General features: G+C 41.1%; 1 protein-coding gene across 2 annotated transcripts in view; it reads right to left on the reverse strand.

Annotated features, from left to right (window-relative positions):
- Positions 1-24613, reverse strand: part of MTHFD1L (methylenetetrahydrofolate dehydrogenase (NADP+ dependent) 1 like) — a 144808-nt gene that overhangs the window by 48557 nt on the left and 71638 nt on the right. For both annotated transcript variants that reach the window (XM_033055572.1, XM_033055573.1), the window contains 4 exons: positions 15735-15874; positions 14005-14046; positions 12960-13060; positions 12364-12541 (listed from right to left, as the gene is read on the reverse strand). In XM_033055572.1, coding sequence (XP_032911463.1) covers positions 12364-12541; positions 12960-13060; positions 14005-14046; positions 15735-15874 — 461 coding nt within the window. The remainder of the gene's footprint in view (positions 1-12363; positions 12542-12959; positions 13061-14004; positions 14047-15734; positions 15875-24613) is intronic.

The following is a 24613-nucleotide window of genomic DNA, read 5'->3' on the forward strand; positions in this document are numbered from 1 at the left end:
TCTGAACACAAAATAGAAGTGTACAATTTTATTCTAACAAAGGCAAGAAATTAATTAATTTGTAAATAACAAACTCTATCTGTGCATTTACAGGAAGTTCCACAGGTAACCATATTTTTGCATTGCCTGTTAGAAGTAGCTCTTTTTCTGCAAAAATACATCAGTTGAAGGGTTTGTGTCAAGCCGATCTTTTTTGTATTTTTGATTGAATTTTAGAAAAATTAAAGCTTACATTAATAAAGAACTCCAGTAACAGAGGCATCACAAGAAAAGAATCTCTCCAGACTTCCAAGTACCTTAAATGTAAAGTAGTTAAAAGCTACTAAGGCTCAGATAAAATTCCCTCTCTGATCTGAAATTTCAAAGACAGGTTTAAAGAAGCTTCACAAGGCACTTTCTGAACATGCTCACTATACAATTACTGCACCTTAATTGGGTGGAATAATTCACATTCCCAACATCAGGCTTTTTACAGGAATCCAAGCACTGCAAAAAAAATCTAATCAGGACTGGAGATAGCACATTGCAAATATCCTGGGTATAATTCCTGGCAGCAGTAAGCTGAATGGAATACTTAGTGTCATGGACAGCCATCACAAGATGGAACTTGTCTCAGGGTGATTATTAAATAGTTCATATCCATGGTAGTTTTCAACACAGAGGGAGAGATGCAAAACACGTCTGTTAATTTGTCTTTTGGGTGCTGTTTGCTTGCAGTAAAGGACTAACAGCAATGGCAAATGGAAAGGCAAAAGGAATTCCATTCCCTGTTGTCAGTGGGCCAACATTGAAACTAACAGCTCTCTGCCTAAACCTCAGTAAATTCATTGAGATGAAGATGGACATTTAGATTCAGCTTGCATTTGTGTCAAAACATTTCCAACTAATTTGACAGCAGCATAACTACTGCGCCTTCAGCCCCCTTCCAATGACCACAGCCGTATTTTCCAAAAGAAGCCCAGCAGGGCTCTGGCTAACATCAGAGGAAAATGCTTTAATGACAGCAGTGGCACTTTGCTTCTCCTGGGATTTGTGCAGTGTATTGCATGACTGAGTCTGAGCTGGACAGTCAAATGGTATCCCTATGGATTTATGGTTTATGGGTTTTTTCCTGGTTTGTTTTTTCTTTTACCAGAATGTCAGATACTTTTTGTGGTCGGTACCCACACCTCAGATTTTGCAAATGTAACCTCAGAAGAATCACCACTGAGGAAGGAGTTGTAGGAGTGGGAATGGCAATGTTTTTGCCAGGCATGTGCACACAAACAGGTGAGGCAATGTGTGCATGGTGTCAGAGGAAAGTTTGAGCCTTTTTAATCTCAGCAGAGACAAGATGAGTCCTGGCTGAGCCAATTCAGACAAAAACCAGCAGGAAGGCACAGATGTGCTATGGACATTAAGATAGCCCATGCACATGCACACTCTCAGATATGCTTCCTTCCTGAAGTTTCAGGAGTAGGGAAAGGAGTACACTACACCATGCTAAGGATCCACCTGTTTCCTAGTATTTAGTGGGACTTTTAAGGTATTATCTGTTTAGAATCACAATGCAATAGGGCATTTCAAGCTAAAAAGTTTCCTGTGTTTCAGTTATCAAATAATACTGCTGGGAAACTTCACTTAAATTTAAAGAAATGTTTTCCAAACTAGAAACACTTAATGCATTATATGAGAAATAAAAATTCATTTTGCCTGAAAGTGTCATAATGATATTTAACAGAAAAGAAGTTCTACTAATTCAAGAGAGATTTTACATAGCAGAAGCCTGGATGTTTACAAGACACTTGTTTAGCTTTAGGTTTTCAACAAAACTGTTGATTATTCAGCACTTCATGATCAAAATTGTCTCACTGATATGCAAAGACATCCACAGCATGTAGAAACAATGCTGATTCACATGGAGAAGTGGGCTGAAAAATAAGACTCGTATGGCACAAGTAACTACATCATTAGGGGATTTTTGCTCCAGCTGATACCAGACTTACCTAGAGAAAAAAAAAATCCTGTGAACTACCTGTTTGTGCCTTATATACTTTGGTCAAATGTCTGCCAGCAGAAAACACATATCTCAGATACTTAAAAAACCAGAGTAATTTCACATCTGCTGTGGTTTGGGAATGGTACTCTCCAGTTCAGTGTCCCCACCAAGACTCTCCAAGACTGCCTTCTCCCAGGAAGCAACTCCTTTTCTCCTGCCCCCATGCTGTGGCATGGTATAGAATAACCTCCTGGCCATGTCCCCTTCCACCAGCTGCAAAAATTAACCCTGTCCAGGCCAGAAGCAGGAAAACATTTGTCACTTTTTCTTTTGTCTAGAATGTTTTACAACGGCCTTAGGAATTTCCTGAACCAGTTGTTCATTCCCACTAGCAAACTCCAGTGCTGCACCCTTAGCTGTGCTGATGCAACTGTTTGCAGCCATCACCAAAAGAGTCTTAAGGAAAGGAGGATGAAAAGTCACATCTGAATGGAGAGTGCTGATGCATCCTTATCAACAGCAACTTGATTCCACAGCACCTCTGTCACCTGGATAGCTAGGGTGAGAAGGAAAGTTGTAAAATGTCCAGGGTGTCAAAAGCATGAAAGATTTATGATCAACAATAAAAGCTATCCCTCTTCTCAGTTCCCTTACGTAAAGTTGTGACTGTTGCACAACTCAGTACATTTAGGTGAAGATTAGGTGACAAATAGACAACAGACACTGGATTTGGATAAAACCTGACTTTTATAGATATGCAACTCTGTATCACTGCTACTGCTGAAGGAATTATGGCAGTTTCAGAGAATTAATTCCAAACTCAATGTTAGCTTCCTGTGAAAATGGTGACATAAAATACTTAATGTAAATTTACATTGAACATGAGAAGATGCTACAGGACCCCACAATACAAATATCTGCTGACAATTCATTAGGGCTCTCTTAGAAACAACCAATCTTGCCACTCCTGCCAGAGAGAATGTTCACTTCTGAAATCTCACACATTTAGAGGTACCAAAGCCATATGCTGCTTCTGAGGCAAGCACAAACACACGTTCTTGCTGAGGCTGCCAAGCACCCACACCATAAATAGGATTTTCTCCTAGGCTAAAGCATAACAAGTGCTAAAGCACAAACTGCTTTCACAAAAACAGTCTCTGTGTAGCTGTAAATTTCATTACTTGATAGAGAATGATTAAATCATGAAATCAGCACTGATAAAGGTGAGAGTCTGTCATTCCCAAGATTGTGTTGATTATCTAAGCCAAATCATACCAGTGTTATCATCCAGCCATACTGCCACTTCCAGTCCATCCCACATGCAAGATATATTAGTGCCAAGTGGTGCTGTTTATTACACAACTTTCTTTCTTCCCTTACTATTGACAGCAATGTTTTCACTAAAATATAATTTAATAGGTTTTAATTTCTGCAAACCTTTTCTCACATTTCCTTCACTCTTCATCTCTTCCTTCATTTCTAACACCTGACTTCAGATTATCTTATTTTCATGTAGGGCTTGATAAGGATTTCTATGGACAGTAGAGCAGCTACAATAGATCTTCCTTTCATCCTGCTCGCACTCACCCACGCGCCAGTGCAACTGAGGCAACACCACTGTTTGTGCAGATGCACATACCAGGCTAAAACATACCCCAGGAGAAAAAACCCTATTGCAACCCATATCAGTTCATCCACCTTATCAAAAAGGCAAAGCCCGTGAGAAGCAGGAAGAATTGCTCAAACTGTTCAAATCCGAGCATGAAATGTACCAGCAGAAAAAGCAAGTTGGGGCAGGGACGCACACCTTGGCTGGGATTCCTGAAATCAGTCTTGATGCTGAAAGTCAGTATTAAGTGAAACAAAGCATGCATATTACCAGGAATCTGGTCTGAGGCTATGCTCAATACTTATATCTTCTGCATCCTAATTTGGATACCTGACTTTTTAAGCTTTTCAGCTACTGGAGAAAGGAGTTTATCTTTTAACTCTCCACAGTCTCAGACCCCTGAGACTGCTGAAAACACCCCCTGTTCCCTTCCTCCTTCATTTCTGCTGCTTTTAAACATCCTCCTGACTTCCTCACCAAAAGAACACATCTCTACAAAGCCTGAGACAACAGCAGTAACTCCCTAGCCATACTACATTCCACTAGGTTGCAGCTAATTCCCACTTCTAAGAGAAGCCCTGGAATTATGTAGTTTAAATTGAGTACCACAAGTGAATGCCCATCAGTGCAATACTGTCTGACAGGATCCCTTTGCAGTTACAGAGCATAGATACTTAATACTACTCGATTCTCCAACAAAACTATGATTCTGTTGAAAAAACATGCATTTAACCAGAGAATATACAAAAATACTATTTACTTGTAACTTACACATTTAATACTTCAAGTACTTGAAACATTCACTTTGGTCTCAATTCCTAGTTTTAATTATGACATCACCAGTTTAATTATAAGGTGACAACCTCTGGGCTTACTGTTACTAAGGTGTTCGTGTTTTAGTAGAAATTCTTAATATAATTCAAAATTCAAGGCAGTGGTCTCTTTTTTTTTTTTAAACTTACACATTTACTGAAAGCAATAAAGAAGAATTGCTGGTTGGCTAAGTGAAACAGTATGCAGACATCACTCATTCCTCTTCTTGGGAAGGCTGCCAAATGAAAACGTGATGGGAGTATGGCTGAAGGTGCTGTGTGGGGTGACAGAGTGCAGTGCTAAAACAATAGCTGACTCTGCACATTCAAACTCCTACTTCTGGCTTTTCCCTTGGATAAAATAAAAACTCATTTATTAAGGTATCTCTATATTCTGGTTCCAGAAAATCTGCGGCTGACAAAAGGATTTCCAAGTCTTTAGCACTCCTCTTCCTTTGCTGGCACAGGACAAGAGTTTGTTTTTTAATTTGTGGAAAAGCATTTTCAGTCAAGCTAAACTATTTGCGAATCAACACCTAAGCCTGTGGCCTTAGAGATTTATTTTCCATTTCCCCAACTTTGAAGCCCCAGCTGTGCCTAAGAAAGTTGTTCTATGCAAATAATAGGGAAATAATGAAAACAAACATAAAAGTACAGTGCCGTCAAGAGTTTACATCCACAAATAAAGAGATGGAGTGGCAAAAAGATAGCTTCCAACCCAATTCAGTGAAACAAGTGTCCAGACTCCACAGAAATCTCTTTGATGGGAGTGGGAGGAGTGGGTGGTACAGCCCTATGGAATTCCACTTTAATGTGGCTTCCCTGCTAGATGTCTTACTGGCAGTAGAAGGGAGTGGGGCAAATAGTTTAAAGCCTAACATACGCTGCAAGGTAGCACTGCCTGCATTTCAGGGTGAGAAATGATCGCCATCAATTATTAGGAAAAGTTTCAGTATGGACCATACATTATTTTACTTATTCCCACCCCAGCAGTACTTAAGGACTTTCCATTAGGTCCACACATGACTGAACTCCATGCTGTACAGAGAACAACAGAGAAGCTATCTGCTTCCTAGACAAATGAGCAGAGGTATGTTGGGCTGGTGTGACAGCAGACGCACGATGGATGGCTTTCATGGCTTAGTGACTTCATGGTATTAGTGAAGGAAACAGAAAACACCCCTGGCAACTCCCATTCAATCACTGAGATTGAAAAGATGAGAAGTTTGCAAACTGTGAGAAACACTCTGCCTTGGGGCATTCCGCAGGGAAGCTTGCATTCTCAAACTCAGACCCCATAAGCCCTTCCTGACTGTGCCTTCCCCTTCGAGCTGCTCCTCCCCTCCCAGTACATGCACCAAGCAGCCTTCTCCTCCAGTGATGGGACTCTTCCTCCTTCATTACTCACAGCTCATTCTTGCTTTGGGAGACCATGGATGGAAGAGAAAATAATGCACAGACAACCGCTGCTGGCAGAGTTTTCTCTCAGAGTTTCAATGCTACCCTTAGACAGACCCCTGTGAGTGACCCATTGTCTGTGACAGCTGAAGCGAAGACTGGAGGGAATGAGATAAGTGACAGCTCACACCATACTGCCACAGCAAAACAGAGGCAGGGGCAGACAAAGCTCTGGGCTCAGATGCTCCAGATTTGTCCAAACTATTATTATGCTCCCCGCAGGGGAAGAAAAACACCAGTGCTGAGCCTGCTAACTGCTTGAATGCCTCCCTGAAAAGTGCTGCTACCCAACCTCGCTCCCAGTGGATGGTCCCAAGCTGAGAAAGCTCTCTTTTGTTCTGCAGGTTAGCCAGGCAATGCACTGCACCCTGCCAAAATATTTGTGCAATCAACTTTCACTATACAACCTGGAAATATTTTCATTTGTCATGATATTACCTAGAGGCATAGCACTTGCAAAAAAAGTTGTCATCTGATAAATTTGGAAAGCTGGAACAACCCCTTCTGTTCCCTCCCATTTGTGACCTTTACAGTCTTCAATTTAGTTTTCCAGTGCAGCATAAATCCAGTGATTTGAGGCTCTTCAATAATATTTGTCAGGTTACCATATCATTCTTTTAAGGAGACAGTGGTAACTGACTGATCAGCCAGATGTGCTGATCCTGCCTCATGCCAAATGCCGTCCTTCTCCTTTCTTCTATCTCCCGAGCACCCACCCCACTCCAGCTGCTTGCAGGAAGGGGCAATGCATCTCTTAAAAACCTAAAGCCTGCCTTCTTCTTGCCTCTGCTTCCTGCCCCAAGCTGAGGAGGGCTGCTCTAAGTCAAGGGAGAGTTCACCACAGCAGAAGAGAGGAGACCATGATAGTGAAGGCAGGTCACTCAGCAGGCGTGCATTAGTGAGGAATATAGCTTCCCGCTTTCTCCTGATCAAGAACAGGCGCTGAAGCCAGAGAAATTTGGGAATGGGATGCTTTTCCATCCTCTCCTTTCCTCCCCCTAGTTATCTAAACTTACTTTTAATGGTTCAGTCAACTTTATTTTGAGTAATAGCTTTCTGCTGCAACTTAAAGACCCATACTTCAAGAAAACTGAACCCAGAAGGGAAGTCAACAGTGATAAGAGGATTGATATTTTGATATTTTCCATATGTAGCAAGCATAGATATTAAAATAAGCTGCCACAGATATTTCACAAAGAGTTCAGGAGGCCTTTTAAACAAACCCATCCTTCAAACACTGAAGAGAAACACTCTGCAAGAAACCAACTCAACAGTAACTTAACAGAGGTTATTGTGCACAGGGGGCAAAAATCCACACTTAAACCACGCAATACCATAGTATTTACTTCAGTTACAGACAATAATATTTTAAACTATGTTATAAACTCTGAAGTCTATAATATGAAAACTCATCCTGGCTCCTGAACCACCCCCAACCTGTGCAATTCCTAATACTGTAAGCATTTTGGGGTACACTGTTTCTGTTATTTTCTCACACTTTTACATGGGCAATAATAGTATTGGATCCATGAAATGACTGCCACACATACACACTCCCAAAACCGTATATGAGCTATTCTGTTCTCATTCAAACCCCCTAAAAATATTTGTTCATCTTATACCAAATGTCAAACAAACCTTTGCTGCAATCAAGACTAAAAAAAAGTTAAACTACAAGCAGCAGCCACTAGGATAAAAAAAAATAAAATTGCCTGCATAGAGAAATAAATAAAGAGAACCCAAAAAGCCATCTGAAAGTGGGATTGTAGAAGAGTTATCATGGACTGACACCCAAGGAAGTTTAAAGAGACCAAATTAGATGCTTCAAGGAATAAAATTAGCACAGTCTTCTAATTAGACTACCTTGCTATGAGTCTGAACAGAAGCAGAGCCTGAGTCCTGAACTGACACAACTGTGTTGTGTCCAATGTCTAAAACTGCTCATTTGGCACATGCTCAGGTATCACTGGACAAGATGGTATAAATCTATAAAAATACCTCAGAAAAAAACAGCTGATTCTCAACTTTTAACTACCATTTCACAGATCTAGAAAATACTTTCTTCTAGTGCCCTTCTCACACTATACACATTTGTAAACATCCTCAAGGAAGCTTTTGTTTTCAAAGATGTATTTGAAAATTACATAAAGCACTACAGAGATGAATGCATTTGGAAAAAAAAAATGAAACAAAAAGAGCCCACTTGACCTGGGCTATCCTCTAATTACTTGTCTGACTGCACACTAATAATACAGTTTACTGCAAAGTTTGTTCTAACTAGAGAGAAAGGATAGAAACCAGTTTTACAAATAAGAGTTTGAAGCTTTCTTTTTTAAATACCCTGGATGATGCTTTCTATCAAAATATTGAACGAACCTGTTACAGCACAGTAGTCTGTGCTGTTGGAGTTTTCCCCAATTATAGCCAGTTCTGGAACCAAATTCTGATGAAGTTTTCTGACAGGAAAACAAGGTACATATATATATCAAAGGATTACAGTAATTTCACGAATACAAGCCGCACCAATTTGACTAAGATTTTGCTCCTAAACCGGAAATGCGGCTAATAATCAGGAGCGGCTAATACAACCTCAGAAGTGCCTGCCAGAGTGCTGAGCCGAGCAGCTGCAAAGTCGGCATTTTGCGATTGTTACAAATCGCTACTCTGTTGCACCGCGGGTGGAGCCTGGCTCCCTGCAGGCAGCACGGGGGGCGGGGAGAGAGGCGGGAGAGCTCTCTTTCCTCCTCTGCCACAGCCCAGGGGAGAGACGGGGGGGGCCCGGCGCCGCCATTGCCGCGGCCCGGGGAGGAGAGGGGGGACCCGGGCCGCCCCTACCGCGGCCCGGGGAGGGGGGGGAAGCCCGCGCCGCCATTGCTGCGGCCCGGGGAGCCGACGGGAGCCCCGCGCAGCCATTGCCGCGGCTCGGGGAGCCGACGGGGTGCTTTGTCCCCGCCCGCCGCCGCCGCGGCAGGAGCGGGGAAACTCCGTCCCTGCCCGCCGCCGGCGCCACGGGCGCGGGAAAGCTCCGTCCCCGCCCGCCGCCGCTGCCGTAGGAGCAGGGGAAGCTCCGTCCCTGCCTGCCACCGTGGGGCAGCGCCGACCCGGGGTGACCGAGCCCAGTGGCAGCGCCGGCCGGCCCCGAGCTGCAGCACTGTGCTGGACCACCTGGCCCCGTCAGCGGCCCCTAGCGGGCCGAGCCTGCACAGCCTTAGCTCAGCCAGTAAACCCCGCCCTCCCGCGGTTCTGTTACTAATTGCACGCGGGTCCTCGCTGCGAACGACAGAGCGGCTTATATTCGGGTGCGGCTTATCTATGGACAAAAACCAAAATATTTGCCAACACCCAGAGATGCGGCTTATAGTCAGTGCGGCTTGTATTCGTGAATTTACTGTAAATGGAGAGGTGGAGTAAAGGGAACAATAGAGTAATCTCATGAAGACAGACAGATATATGAATGAAGTGGTGGTGGTTTCAAGCAGAGTATTTCCCCTCTTTGACCTTCCAAAAGGGGAAGAAAACAGAACCACAGTAAATCCTGTGAAACTTGAGGCAACCAGGACTTAATATTATTCCAGTAACTGGACAAATCTGACAATCAGGTAAGGGATGGAACTACGTCCTTTCACTTACACCTCCTTTAGGCACAATGAGGGGGGAAATAATCTGAGTCCCATTTTACTGCTTCTTATCTTCCTTAAATTTCTTAATTTTACCCCTTTGAACAGCAGAAACCACACCTCAAAATTGCTATAACAACAACAACAAAAAAATCAGGGCAGGCTTATTTGGGAGAGGTGGCTTTCCTTCCCTTCTCTGTGAACCTAGTAACCAATTGACCTACACACTGTAAAAGTGACAGCATTGCTGTTTCACTCTCCTACTTCCAGCTGCTTCAGCCCCCATCCTTTGCACAGTAAGGATGAAACAGAAGCCTGAACTTTAAACTTTACTGTTTTTGTTGGCCTGAATGTACTTTTTTACAGTATTTAAAAATCTTTATATGTTTTATAAAATCCCTTCAACATATTTTTGAGGCTTACAATACTTGTGTGAAGTTACAGGATACTAAGTCAATGTAAAGATGTGATTCATTCCCTTTGTGCTAAGATCATGCTGCTTATGCAACACAGCATGGAACAATGTGTCTGGGAAAGACATTAAAGTGGAAATCAATCTGATTTTCTTTATAGGCAGAATCCACCCCTACCAATCCCTTTTACTCACTCGCACCACCAGATTGTAAGCTACACAGTGTATAGTAACATCAGAGCTTAAGCATGAGCCTTGTCAAAGGCTAATGTGCTATCCCTGTAACAAAAGTGTCTAGTGGGGAAAACTATTACATGTATTTATCAAAGAATTTTTTCCCTCCATTTTATTACACAAGCCCCAAAAGATGACAGCCTTAGTTTTCAGAGCATCTCAGTAGAGACAAACTTAGGAAGGCTTACACATAGTCCATTTTTCAGCTGTAAAAATGTTGCAAAGACAAAATGCCTTGAATACATACTAATATTCCCAACACATTTCCATCCATTCTGTCAGGGCAGGCATTAATACTGATACAGGTTGACTGGATTTTGTAAAACAGCAGGGGAGGTGGAAAGAAAAACTAAAATGGGTGCAACAGATACAGGGTGCATATCAAGGGCAAGAGAGAACGAAATGTCACTGTAGGGCATATCTACCTCAGGCTGAACTTTTTTCTGGAGAGAAGAATCAAAACAGGAACTTCCAGCCATTTAAAAGAATGAAGCTGAAGTTCTGTTGTAAAAAAATAGCATTTGAACATTTTCTAAAGTAACTTAAGTAGCACAGGCACAGAATCTGAAACTTGACAAGGGCTTTCTTGGAGCCAGAGAAGTCTGTTTGGCTGCTCAGATTTAAACCCACCCACATTTGGAATAGCCAGGAAGGTCCTGAGAAATCATTTGTATAACATTCTTGGCAATATTTCCCTCCAAATGTTCTGCCAGCACAGTGGTACCCCAGCACCTCCAGTGCTCCCAGGGGTCCAAGCTCCTCGTGACAGCTCACAATGCTGTGATGTTACCTTGCAGACAACTGCAGTAACAGTGTCCAAGGCATGGAAAAAGAGTCACTAGATCTGGCAGACATAGGATTGAAGCTTGGACCACACTATCCTTTGTTAGGTTATCTAAGGGCTAAGCAAATTAGCCCCAAAGCCCCAGCAAGGATCAAAGGAACAATGATGGACGAATGGATGAACCCTCTGTAATGTAATCACTGGAAAAACCTAATCAGTGAAAATTAGAGCACACTGAATTGTCTGTTTCCTATGACAATCCAAGGGGAAGATGAGACCATTGTCCTTGGTGTGAAATGCATCAAGGTGGGTGAATGGGGAAACTCTTTGATCAGAAAACTTTCAAATGAAAGGAAGTGATTGCATACAGCAGCATAGGACTGTCTGGGATGTCTGAAAAAGCAGATTTTGGGACTGTGCGAACCTTATGATGGGATTTTCAAAGAGGATTGTGGGAATGTGTAAATATTGTTTAGTGGAAGGAGCAAATAGAGGAAAAGGGAGTAATCAAGGTGTATTAAAAAGGAACAAGCGTGGGAAGAAAAGGAGAGAATAGAGGAAGAAGGGGTCAGTTGTGTGTAAAGGTGTCTGGCCAGTAGTCTGACTAACCGAGCTATGTGCTTGAGGATCTCTCCATTCTTATTAAATCTGCCTTTTGTGTGGGTGTGCTCTCTGCTCTAAATGTATATGTAGGAGGACAGAGCGTGAGGAAAGGGCTGTGCCCAGCAGTTGTAAAGAGCTGTGAACCTCAGGGGCTTGTGGACTCTGGTGCCATCAGCTGGAGCAGGACAGAAGCCCAGGGGGCTGCTCCTGAATAGACTGAGGACCTGGGACCAGCAGAAGCAGCAGTGACCCATGTATTCTGTGCACCATACTGTACTGGCAGACTCCAAGCTGATCATCAGGAGAGAAGGAACAGGACTAGGTCACCTGTGCTCTCTGTGTTCACCTGAGAGCTGTGCTGTGTAGGTGGGTGCAGGTAAGGGCAGTGCTTCCTCCCTGTGTTGTCCTGCCTGGGCTGGGCAGAAGTGAGCATGGATGAGCTGGCTGTCACATCCTTCTCAAACTGACAGTGCCTGCAATACCTGTGACTGTGAGACAGCAACTGCATCTCCTTTCATCCAGCCAACGGGATGAATACTACCACTGTGAGACCTTGGGAGAAGTCTCCCAAAATAATTTGTGAGTATTCCATCTGCATACATACTTCTGTGTTAAACATTAAAGTATCAGATGTATTGCACAATGCACTAAGTAACAATCATTACCAGTGAGCACCCTGCTCCCTGATTAGACAAGCCACAGATTGCTTGTTCTCTCCAGCTTTTATGATTTTAGACCAAGGCAAGTTCCTATCTAAGTATTTTAGATAACTTTGTTTCAATGTTCTCAATGTTCTTGTTTTAAATCCAATTCTGATGCAGAATGTATTCATTAAAAAAAAAAAAAGAAATCTTACCTCCAAGTTGTAGAGATATTTGAAATTGTTTTTTTGATTGACTGCCTTTTCCACAGCTTGAGCTAATTTTATTGCTCCTCTACCACCAGCTGACCAGTGATTGCAGGGTACAGCATCAAATGCTCCAGACTCCTTCGCAATCTTACACACCAGATCAATCTCAGCTGGAGAGTCAGTTCTGCCAACCAAACAGTCCCATCTCATTATTCTGTTTAATTAGTTCTCTTTTACAGGCTTATAAACTTAGCCTTATTTTACCATCAGCTGTGGTAAAGCAGGTATATATAGAAATTGTGTCATACACATAATACATTTATATATAGCATATGTATTTACATGTTTCCAGAAAATTTTGTAATTGTTATAGCTAATTAACAGGAAGATTATCAGCTCCATTATAGTATATACTTCTTTTTGGTTGGTTTTAAAATGTTAAGAACAAGCTAAGAACTTATATATCTTTATATTCATGATGAAAAAAGGAAATTCTTTAATAGCTTCTTTGCTCATGCCAAATTGAATAATTTGAAAACCAAGAAAAGTGAGGTATTTGAACTCTGTATTTACTCACAAGAGTAATGAAAGTACCGACTTACTTGAAGACGTTTAGAGCAACCACAACAGGAACTCCAAAGAGCTGAGTAATTTGAATCTGTTTCTGTAGATTACAGCAGCCATCAGCTACCAGCTGGAGGTTCTGTGCAATTAAATAAAAATAAATGGAAATGGTAAGATACATAAAGTTTTCTCCAGCCAAAGAATTTTCCATAAATTTAAGTGGACATAAACAGTGCTGATCATGACAGTTGCAGACAAGTGAAATTCTTCCAGATGAAAGTATTCTGGCACTTATTACTTCTCATTCCAATTAATAAGTATCAGACATATTTAAGTAAGTAAGCAGTGTCCAGAATTTGTACATGAAGCCATTGCTCTCTTCTGAGACACAGGAAGATGGTGCAGCTGATGACTGGTTGCTTGTCATGATTGTGAAAGGGATATTAGGCTGCTGTTTGCAAAGTTTATAAACAGGCTGCAGCAGTGGGGTGGGGTTTGAGATACAGATGTGTTAGATGCAGCATTCATGTATACACATACATAACCCATATAAAAGCACATTGCTGGATTTCCTTATCTGCTCTTTTACATCACATTTTGTAGGCCTTGTCTTAGTTGTAACAAAACACATATCCTTAGCCTCATACAAGCAGAAGACCAGAATTTGTCTGGAGTAAGTAACAAAGAAAACAAACCATCAGAACTCACTCTTTGTTTGAAGAGTGACATCCCACCCAAAATGTGAAGCATAAACATATTAAACTTATTGTTTAATGAACAGGTTATGCTATCAATAATTTCAGGAAGTGTCCTTAACTCCTACACCTCTCTGCTCTTGTGCTTCTATAAATGCCTCTATGTTCATCAGTCTGAAGACTTAGTGTCCCTAGAAAAACTATTGAAAAAAGGTTATTTTTCAGCTCTTTCAGTTCCTTCTTACAATCCATCACGCAGTCACACACATCATACACCTAAGAGGGATAACACAAAAGGGCTGAGGGAAGATGAGATGGTGAGTCTCTGCACACCATATTGTTTCTTTAAACAAAAACCTCTTTAAAGTTTTATAACAATTCCTCTTACCTCTTCTGTGTATTCTTTCTTCAAGGGGGCACCAGCAGTTACCTGGGATCAGGTAATAATAAACAAAGTCATCACAGATTGGTACTTGTCATAACCCTAAAAGGTCTGAAGTGCAATTCTGTTTGTTTTCTGTACTGCCAGGTAACCCATACCAGTGCACACACCATCACAGCCTGACTACAGCTTGTGTTTTATTCCAAGTTGCACCAGCACACAAACAATAGCAACACTTCCTATTGTATTTGGGTAGTGAGACACAGGTAATGCCTCAGCAATTAGTTGCAAAAGACTACCAGGGGAGGCAGCTGGATCTCATTCTACATGTTGTTACAGCACACCAGCAGCGCAAAGACAATAGGCAGCAACTTCCAACAGCTGAAGAAATATCAGCAGCACAGAAGAACATTTTCTTTGATGTCCTTTAATTACTGCCCATAGCAAGGAACTGCATGCAAGTAATTTGCTGGGAAGCACAAAGGTATACATGCAAAGTGCATCACGAGGGTACTGAGGTACTGTACTGAGTCTCTAAAGACCACATAATGTCAGTCCCAGGCACCAGACTTACATTTGTCTCCAGCATTAGTCCTTTTTATAGTTAACCTCCCAGTAGAAGTATCTGGTACCCTACATGCCTCAGTGATGAATGCATCACATTTGTAAACAAATGAAACCTTTAAACTTCTAAGGACACAAGTGAGACAGAAATAGAGACAGTTATTAAGACATATTTAAGTCCTATTTTTGCTAGATTGAGTGATAACATGTGAAAATATACGTGCCTCGATAGGGATGGAGAAATACAATTCAAAATAAAGAAAGTATGCATTAGAAGTGTACTAAAACGATAGCAAATTATATAATTATATCAACCTGAAAGACTGAAAAAGAGTAGCTTGGCTTTAACTCTTAGAGAGTAGCTGTAAGGGAAACCATGCATTCTAAAATGTTGTGGCTGTGGAAACAGCTCTGGTATTTTCTCCCATCGTGATTGTTTCCCTGGCAGCATCACTCTCTAGCATGCTGCTGGGCAGATGAAAGTGTTCCTGGGAGTTAAGTGTCTCTCTGCTTGGCTAGCAGAGTCTGATCTGATTGCACATTCAGGGAGCATTTCCACAATCAGTAATCTGTAAAATGTCTTTGTGGCTTAGATAGCAAAAGAAGATGCATTGGTGACTCTTGGTACACCAGGAAAACCCTTGCAAAATTTTCATCAGTTACTTCAGCATGCCAGAGAGAAATAATCTGAGCAAAATAAAAGGACATAAGGGGTACTTATTCCTGGAGTGAAGGAAATCTTAAAACCTTCACCAACAATGTGAATGATAACTTCTACTCACACACTGCAACTCAAACTCATCTCATTCCTCCTCGGCTGTCAAATTTCCCAGCCTGTGACAACTTCAATGCACTTACAAATGCTACTTCAGAAGTCAGGGAAAAGAATATATATCTCTCTTAGAGCTTTTTTTTTTTTAATGCAACAAACTTCCCTTGCTCTGCAAATACAGTACTTCTTCAGAGCTCTTTCATCCCTCTTCTTTAATTTGTGGTTTAATTTTAGAGATAGCATTAACTGTAGTGATAACATCTATACAATGAGGCATCTCAGAAGGGTTATCTAAATACTGCCCCATAGACTACTCCAAATATTTCTTAAATCAAGGTATTTTACTTATTTCAAATATTAGCAACAATTTGATAGTTCCAAGAAAGGTGCAAAAACTTACATTTGGTCCACCTCCATGCATCTTCAAAGCCCTCACTGTAGCAACAAGTACAACCACACTGGGAACCAAGCCAGACGCTCTGCATTTGATGTTGAAGAATTTCTCCATCCCAATGTCAGCACCAAAGCCAGCTTCAGTTACTGTTAAACATTAAGAAAACAAAACAAAACCACACATTAAACATGCTTTTGGTTAAACACTGGAGGATATTTCTACTTCAGCATATAGTGCACTTAAATACACACCAGTACTCACTTTTGAATGAACTTTTAAACAGAGGTCTATTTACATTACTGAGTCTGATTAAAAACCTATTCTCAATTCAGAAATAAATTCTCTTATTCTTATATGTACAGTATGCCATCAAAGGTAGTTACATGGGGGGGAGCCCAGCAATCTAAATTATTTTGAACCAAAGTATTTTAAAAATACCTAGTCCTCTAAAATCACTGTTTCTGTGCAATTATGTGTAAAATGATTGCAAACTCTCAGATATAAGACTTTCCTATATTATTCCTCCACCTTTGATTTCACTAAAGATGTGCTTCCATCACAATTAATGGACCTAAATTCTCCTAGGTTTGCAGAATTTCTAGTGATGTCTTGCTTTTTTGGAGAGGATGTTTAGTTATAAACACAAACCAGCAGTTACAGTCACATCTCAGTGTTGAATATGCTGTTAAATTGCAAATTTAATAATGGGATTTTGCACCGAAGAAGTCAGACAAGAATGTAACATGACTCAAGAGAAAAATCTGTGCAGGATTAGAAAACACGTGGCAAAGTATGTTTAGTGAAGCTACAAATAAAGACAAGACAACCTGTATTAAATGATACCACTCTCTTCAGAGCGAATTTGTCCTGCTTTGTCAAATAGTAAATATTTTGATTGCTTCTTTTAAAATCCAAGTAATTTCTTTATATTAGGTAAAGACAAACAAAGAAGAAATGCAAGGGATTAAACTCCTGTTGGCTGAAAATTTACTGATGCAATGATTTCCCATCAGAACACATTAAAGGGCTGGGCTCAGTGCACACCTCTCAAAGATGGGACGTTCAGGCAGACAAGTCAGGGTGGGAAAACAGCTTGCTCCAGAGGCTTCTGGACCTGACTCCGAGCAGGGCTGAAAACGTGTTCTCATAGCCCAAATCAACTTGTAAAACCTCATATATTCCCTTCTCTTTCCGTCTTGCCAGCAGTTTTGTCTCTCATGCTTAGGAGGGGAAGGGACCACAAATGGCTGATTGAACATTTCAGGATTGGCAACCTTTCAGCAGGGTCAAGGAGGAGGACACACAGATCTGCTCTGTTGCTGCAGCACAAAGTATCTCAGTGTTGGCAGCCAATGCACTTTAGGAAGTCCCAGCCTTTGTGCATTTGTCCTAACCCCACTGGTCCTTTTCCACCTCTTCTTCGTTTTGCACAGGCTGAAACAATTGCCTGGATCTGCTCTTTGGGAGGAAATGGCTGCTGGGGCTGGGAGAGGAAGCAAGGAGTAGCAAACAAGGGGGTGGGCCTGCTGGGGGGAGCAGGGACCTCTTGAAATAGCAACATGGCAAGTGTCATGATTAACGTTCTCCTCAATCATTGTAATAACCATATCATCTTTTTCTAAATAGCCCTGAGAAAAACAGACACACCAAACATGGGGGAGAAAAAAAAAGGAAAGATGTTTACACAAACGCAGTAATTCATAGGAGCAAAGCTAATGCCAGGATAAGTCACATTAAAAGCAGAGCCAGAGATCACATTTCTGCTTTCCAGTAACCCTCATTCTTCTTCTCCAGTCTCTTATGTGGCATAGGGTGATTAATGGGAGCCCTGAATTAGGAATATATAGCCACGATCAATCTTTAATATAAACAACAGATAAACTACCAAGTGCTTGAGAGGGTGGGAAAATAATTTGTCTCTCTCAGAGATTGCCAGCACATATACATAGCAGTCTCCTAACATTTCCAAACAAAGTTTCCAGGGAGTTAATCCATTTCATGCCAAACCTTTTCAAGGGTCAGTTTCCCTCTGAGAAAGGGGGGATTGCAAGTCTGCCTTTCAGTGGGAGAAAAGCAGAGATGTCAGCCTTCCACAGCAACTGCTTGCACAGCAAGCCACCCTTCAGGCGGTCCAGGCAGTCAGGGCTGTGAACATCCCTCTGTTCTTTGCAATCTTCCCTTTGATATGGAGGTCAAAATTCCCATTTGCCTAAACAACCCAAATACTGGATCAGAGTTCACCGGAGTGAGTGCTACAACATGGAGACCGGGGTTTTTTCATTGGAAGCAGAGGAAAGGGAGACAAACGTCAGTGCTCTCTCCAGCGTGCGGAAGGAAACAGGATGTAGTAGAAAAGCTGCCTGGATGAAAGTTGCAACTCCATTTTATTTCCTCCAAGGAATAGTAAGAAGACAGAATAACATGCCAAGCTATTATATTTTAAAATCTTTGTGCTGAAACACTTAATACAATTACTTTCAGATTGTTTCCTGCTTTCAAATGAAAGCGTCAATGAAAAACACAGACTACGAATGGGAAGTTTCAAACTACTCTACATTCAATGATCATGAGATAAACCAGCTAATCACGTTAAATGTAACAACAGGAATTGAAAGTAGTACGCGGTGAGCTAATCACTTTACAACAGAAAATTATAGTAATACGCAGGCCCATTAATTTTTATAATAATTTCTCATACATTGTTTGTCAATAGAAGAGAATTACAGGTGAACTCACATAAATTTTGGGCACTACTACCTGCCTGTACATTTTTGCCCAGCTTCAGCTCCCCGTCCCCCCCCAGATGCCTGTTTATGCTATGCCCTGCCAAGAGACCATTCCCCAGCTCCATGAATCACAGCTACCCAGGCTGCTGCCCTGAAAGCAGGTAGGGGGTTTGTAATCGATACCAGCATGTTGTTAACTGCTTGCTTTGGTTTCCAGGCCACAAACACAGTTCTAGTGCAGTTTTAATGAAAGTAAAGAGGTAAATTATTTGCCTTCAGCAAGCTCATGGAAAACACACAGGTATTTGCATTTCCAGGCTGAGAACACAACTCCATGGCAAACATATACTGACCTAGATCAGTGTTATTACAGTTCCAGCCCTTGTTTTGCCTTATGGATCCCTGCACTGACAAGACTCAGTGATGAGCTGGAGAAGTGCTAAAAGATTATGTTCTGGATGAAATTTTCAGTTAGTAGAGCTTTCTGGAATCTCACTGTGTGGTCATACAAAGTGCAAAACCTAAAGTGCAAACCTGTTGTTTCATTTTATGCTTCAGTTTCAGAGCCTAAGCATCATAAGGAACATTGGAATAAGGATTAAAAATTTAAATTTCATGTATCAGCAGTGCACTACCATTGCATTACTATTAAGAGTGAACTATAGGTCAAACCTAGCAATTAATTTACATATATATCAGAAATAAACAGCATCAAAATGGTCAAATAATGTCAAATAATTTGTTCTCGTAAAATATCCACGTGAGTGTGACCAAAAGCAGCTTATTCTAACATGTTGGGGTAACTGTAGGACCTTGGGTCAAAAAGCCAGTAGGCAAAACACAACACACAATTGCTACAGGCCTCTCTAGAGATCATTTAGACACATCTACTTCACCCACTCCTGCTACCAAAATCATCAATAAACCACAGTTTTCTTTCAGAGCAAGAACCCAAAATATCAGAATTAGGTAGGGGAAAAAGGGGAGGGAGAAGCCCATAGGGCTGAAATTAGGCAATAGAGAGAAGTCTGTTGGCTGGTGTAAAGTCAGAACAAACTCTTCATTGGAGTCTTTAATTCTGCTTCAGGGTTCAGGCAAATGAACAAATTACTCTCATGGTTTTGTCTCTTGTTTATAATTATCATAACCTCCTTCATGTAATTACTGCCTTACCAAGGACATCTGGGAATCACCTACATGTGACAATAGCTTAAATAGTGTCGCTTGTCAAGCAGCTAATCAGATTTCACCATCATTCTTAATACAAAATGCAATTTTTCTCCATCTAAAAATACATCTATCTTGCTAAAGCTGCATAAAGTGGTTCCACATTAGCCCTACATTGATATAGTGCTTAAAAGCCTTACAGAAAGTGATGTTTAGAATATTTTTCAAAAAGCCATTTCATCCACAATTGAACTTGATGTGTACTGAGGGTAATTTCTAGTGAAAGTATCTTTTCCCTAGTCAGCCCTTTGTATCAACAAATCAATGTCAAAATAAAACATTTGTACTATAAAGGGCCAAGTCAGATGCACACACGAGGCAAAGCTTGAGGACAAATTGTGAGCCTGGATTCCTGAACAATGTAAAAGGAAATGGAAACTCTGAGCTGCAAGTTGCCATTTACTCCCCACACGTAAACATATCTGTTCTGGTGCAGCTGTCTGCTGGTAAACTCAGGAAAGGAAGAGCTCAAAGTCACAGAAGCACATGAACTGTGAACCTGGCACTAGAGATACGCTGGCTATAAAGTACTGAAATGTTCTGTCTAAAGTGAAAAATACCAAGGTTCACAATTGCCAAAATAAACCAGGATGATCAGTGATTTCTCTAACAGGATATCATATTTTTGTTAGTATAGCTAGGGATGAATAAGACAGATGTTTGTCCATTCTGACTCTAGCAATTATTTGATGTGAACTTCAATTATTATGACTGATTTTGGAATGTAACAAATACTTTTTTCTCTCCCTCCTTGCCCCCCCAACAGAGGGAGTTTTTCCTGCTCATTTTTCTTTCCACGCATTCTCAGATGTCATGGAACACAGGAACTCACTGCTACCACTGCTGAACACAAAGTCCACCAGAAAACTACAGATGAATGCATTAAGCCTGAACACTTTCCATGCCATGAAGAAAGTATTTTCATTGGTTGTCAAAATTTTTTGTTGTTGTTGAGAAGTCTAGAAAATAAATAATAGCAAAAATATTTCCCCCTAAGTTTAACAGACCATAAGCTAATCGGATGTAATCTGTACTTTCCATCTTTTGCTAAAGAAAGATGCCAGGGCGGTATGTGCCCGGCCGAGGTCAGGGCACTGGAGGTTTCAGATGGTTGACACCCAATCCGTGCTTTTGACTGAACCAGCAGATATGGCAATTCATTCTGCCTCCCTTCAATGGACACTCTCCTTAGGCTCAGTCTCAGCCCTCGGCTAACAGTGACTGCCTGCTGGCAGCAAGGGCTACAGAGGAAACTTGGCTCCCAGGAATACACTTAAATTAAGTGCTCATTCCCTTGGGACTCCATAACAAGCTATTTCAATCTTTTCCTCAGAAACATTTATTTTTTCCATAAGAAAGTAATTTTACCATTGAAATGCAGAGCAGCTTTAATGAGAAACTAAAAGTTACCTCATAACCTCTCACAGTTACTTTTAATATCAGTTGCTGTTAACTTTCCAAGAGCATCCCATACATTAAACAAAAGAACAGGCAAAATGACTCATGCAGATCATTCCTAGACTAGAGAAAAAAAAATTACATTTTTCATTTATTCACTGCAAAAGTGAATAAATGTCCATTTATTTACTCCAAGCCAGGCAGGTGAAGAAAACCCTTACTTCTCAATCCTTTGACAATTAAGGCTACAATTCCTTTTTGTGGGTGTTAAAGGCCTGTTTATGTATATATGCTGCAGATGTTGGATTTTAAATTCAGAGTGGGAATCAAACTGAAAACTCCAGGAGCTGGCAGGAGTAGCAGTGTGTGACAGAAAGCATGCTCTGCACATCTCCACAGCTCTGCTTGCCTCCCCATCTTAAAAATATACAGAAGTCCAACTGCAGTGATTCCTGCCTCCCAACCACCAATTTAGGGCATGGTTTTACACTGTGGCTGAACCAAATGAGCACCCTGCCTTGCTGAAAGGGTAGTTCTTGTCCATTCTTAAGTATTTTACCTTTCTCTCCTGCTCTGTCCCTGCTGCCCAGACTTTTTTGGCATTAATTTAACTGGAAGGTAAACTGTTGCAATTTGCTAAACAGAAAGCAAAAACATAGAAAAACACAGCACCAAAAAATACTGTCAGTTTTTCCACTGGGCTGTATTTGAATTAGCTGAAGTAAGAGCAGACAAGTATCTGAATGTTTTCAAACAAGGAGTCGAAGCAAAGGAAGGAAGGAAGACACATTTTAGTGGTGGAAAACTTAATTCTTCCCTAGCCACCTTGTCAAACCATATTCCGATACTTCGAATGTAAAATTTGACATTTTCTTGCAGCTCACTATAGTAATGAGCTCATTACTTAGATTTATTACTAGAGATTAAAAACAGAAGATGTCTTACAAGTCACAAACAGATTCATTCCAATAGAAATTAAGTGAGCCAAATGTGGTTTCATTTCTTTGAATCCCTCTGCTAAGTCTGCTGGGTTTTATAGTCATTCTTAATTTCTGTGTCCTACACTCATGTAAAGATCTGTAACTCTTGGGCCCTGACATGAATTGCAATGCATAGCTGAATACACTAACCAAATATACACAGTCTCCCCTTTTGTAACCTTCTTCTGTTACAACCAGAAAAATTCAAACAAAAGAACTGTGAATTTTAGGTTGTGTCCTTTCACCATTCATAGCACGTTTTCTTTGAGGTAACAGAGTAACATTTGCTCATAAGACAGATGACCACGTTTGGAGCACAATTAATGCCACAGGAATAAGGCAATTACATTACATACTTTAAAGATCACCATGGCCTTTGGCAAAAGAATTATTAGTCTTCTGGTAATTACAAAATTAAAACCTCACCACTTCTTTATTTGGAGTTGCGTGCAAGGAATAATTAACAGCAGCACTGACGGCTCTTCATTTAAGGCCATTCTTCCACAATTCTGCAAGGAGTATATGTAAGTATAACTTATGGTACCCACACTATTTCCCTAAGGGCTTAAAATAAATTTCATCACACTTAAAGCATGTTACTCAATGCATATCTCACTACTAGACTTTCATTTACTTCCACTTTTAAAAGATCCAGTTGGTTGAAGCTCCTGCCACCAATTCACCTTTCATCAGAGTGAAACTCCTGTCTGTTGAGCTCTCAGGTTTTGGGTCCTTCTATACGCCCCTTAAAAAAGCTTCCAAAAATGGACTTTGAACATGCTTTGAGAATTCATGTTACAAGCATCTGGAAAACACTAACTTCAAGGGGCAGGCAGAGAGCCTGAAAATTTCTTCCCTGGAAAAGTTCTAAGCATTTCATCAAATGACCATGAAGCAACATGCTTTAGCACCAATAATGTAGTGTTTCATGAAAAAGGAAAGTAGGGATGCAAAAAACCCTTTTCTTGAGACAAAACACCATTTCAGCATATGCCCTGGAAGAAGACATACTTTCTGAAGGGCAGCGGAAATACAATTGAGCAATGAGTGACGATACAGGTACTGAGTGAGGAATACAGATTTTTTGCAGCCAGACAGGCTGCCATGAGAGCCTATCTATCAACAACTCGGAGACAAAATCCATTGGAGCAGCACCTCCCAACACATGCTGGGCTGTGGGTGCCCCTGAATGCCAGAGGGGTTCAGAGGGACATGGTTGGGAGAGGGGGGAGCCTAGGAAATCACTCTGCTTCACGCAGGTGTCATCACAAAACAAAAGCATCTGTACATGGACAGCAGAAGAGTGGTGGCGGCCGAGGCTGCAGCGAGTGCCACACAGCAAAGGGCTGTGGAATGATGATGATCAATGCTGCTGTCACTGGAGCAGTCACCCGGGGCACACTAGGCGCAGATCCATCCATCATTGCCTGGGCAGAGCCAGGACAGAGGTTCCCTGAATCTGCACATACTTGAAGAGGCAATTCCCTTCTGCCCTTCTAAAATACAGGCAGAACTTGCTTATTACGATAATGATTTTGCCCATGACTTAGGCACTGTCTTTTCTGTGTACTCCTGCAGTGCATCCCTCTCCTAGAAGGAAAAACGGGTTCTGGTTTTATTTCAATCCACTTCAGTCTTTGCTGGGAGACAGAATGCCTGCCTTTCATGACTGGCCTGGAAGAGGACACCAACAACACTATTCTCAACAGCACAACTACATCTTATAGAAATCCATGGAAAAGGGCATGTCCTGTTATGTATCCCCAGGAAGAAGAGTATTATTTCCCTGCATTAGTAGTTTGTCTTGATGTAAAAATGGCTTAGTGATGCAAAGGCTGTAAATTACTCTACAACACCATCCCAAGAGCTTTGCTGGAGAGCTCTGTGAGAGTGGAAATTATTCTACACAGAGTGCAATACATGTATTAAACACATACAAAATTTAAGATATTGATAAATAGAAAGATGTTCCACAGAGACAGAGAACACCAGGCACTGTTCACAGTATTTTAGGAGACAAGAAATGCCTAGGAGTGAGAACATGCAGCATAAGCTACAGAAGAGCAGAGGAGGGTAAAAGAAGCAGGCAAGTAAAGCCCACTGTGATGCACAGACTTCAAGCAATAGCCACATACATGGAGAAATGTAGCAGAAGCAACTTCAGAAATCATGGAAAGCTTCTCATGGAAGCTCTCCAATACCTTTTGCATGTAGGTGTAAGTTTGGTTGTAATCACCTGTATTTTTAAAATAGCATATACAAAACTGGTATTTGAACCTCTACTCAAAGTGTAAGATTGATGATCTGTGACAAACCTATTAATATGTATTTGCTGTTTTGCCTATAATTTTTGGATAAAGAAAGAGAACTCAACTGGTTAAAATTGCTCTGGAAAATAATTGTGTCTGTTAAATGATATGATGTCATGTGTAATTTATCTTACAGATAAAGAATTACAGACTGAGGAGAGAGAAGGTCACACATCAACAAATCCCATCTTCCCTCATGGAATTCCCAACTAAAAATGCAGTCAAAACCAAAATCGAACCACACC

This window comes from Catharus ustulatus, chromosome 3 (assembly GCF_009819885.2).
Source record: "Catharus ustulatus isolate bCatUst1 chromosome 3, bCatUst1.pri.v2, whole genome shotgun sequence".
Classification (NCBI taxonomy): Eukaryota; Metazoa; Chordata; class Aves; order Passeriformes; family Turdidae; genus Catharus; species Catharus ustulatus.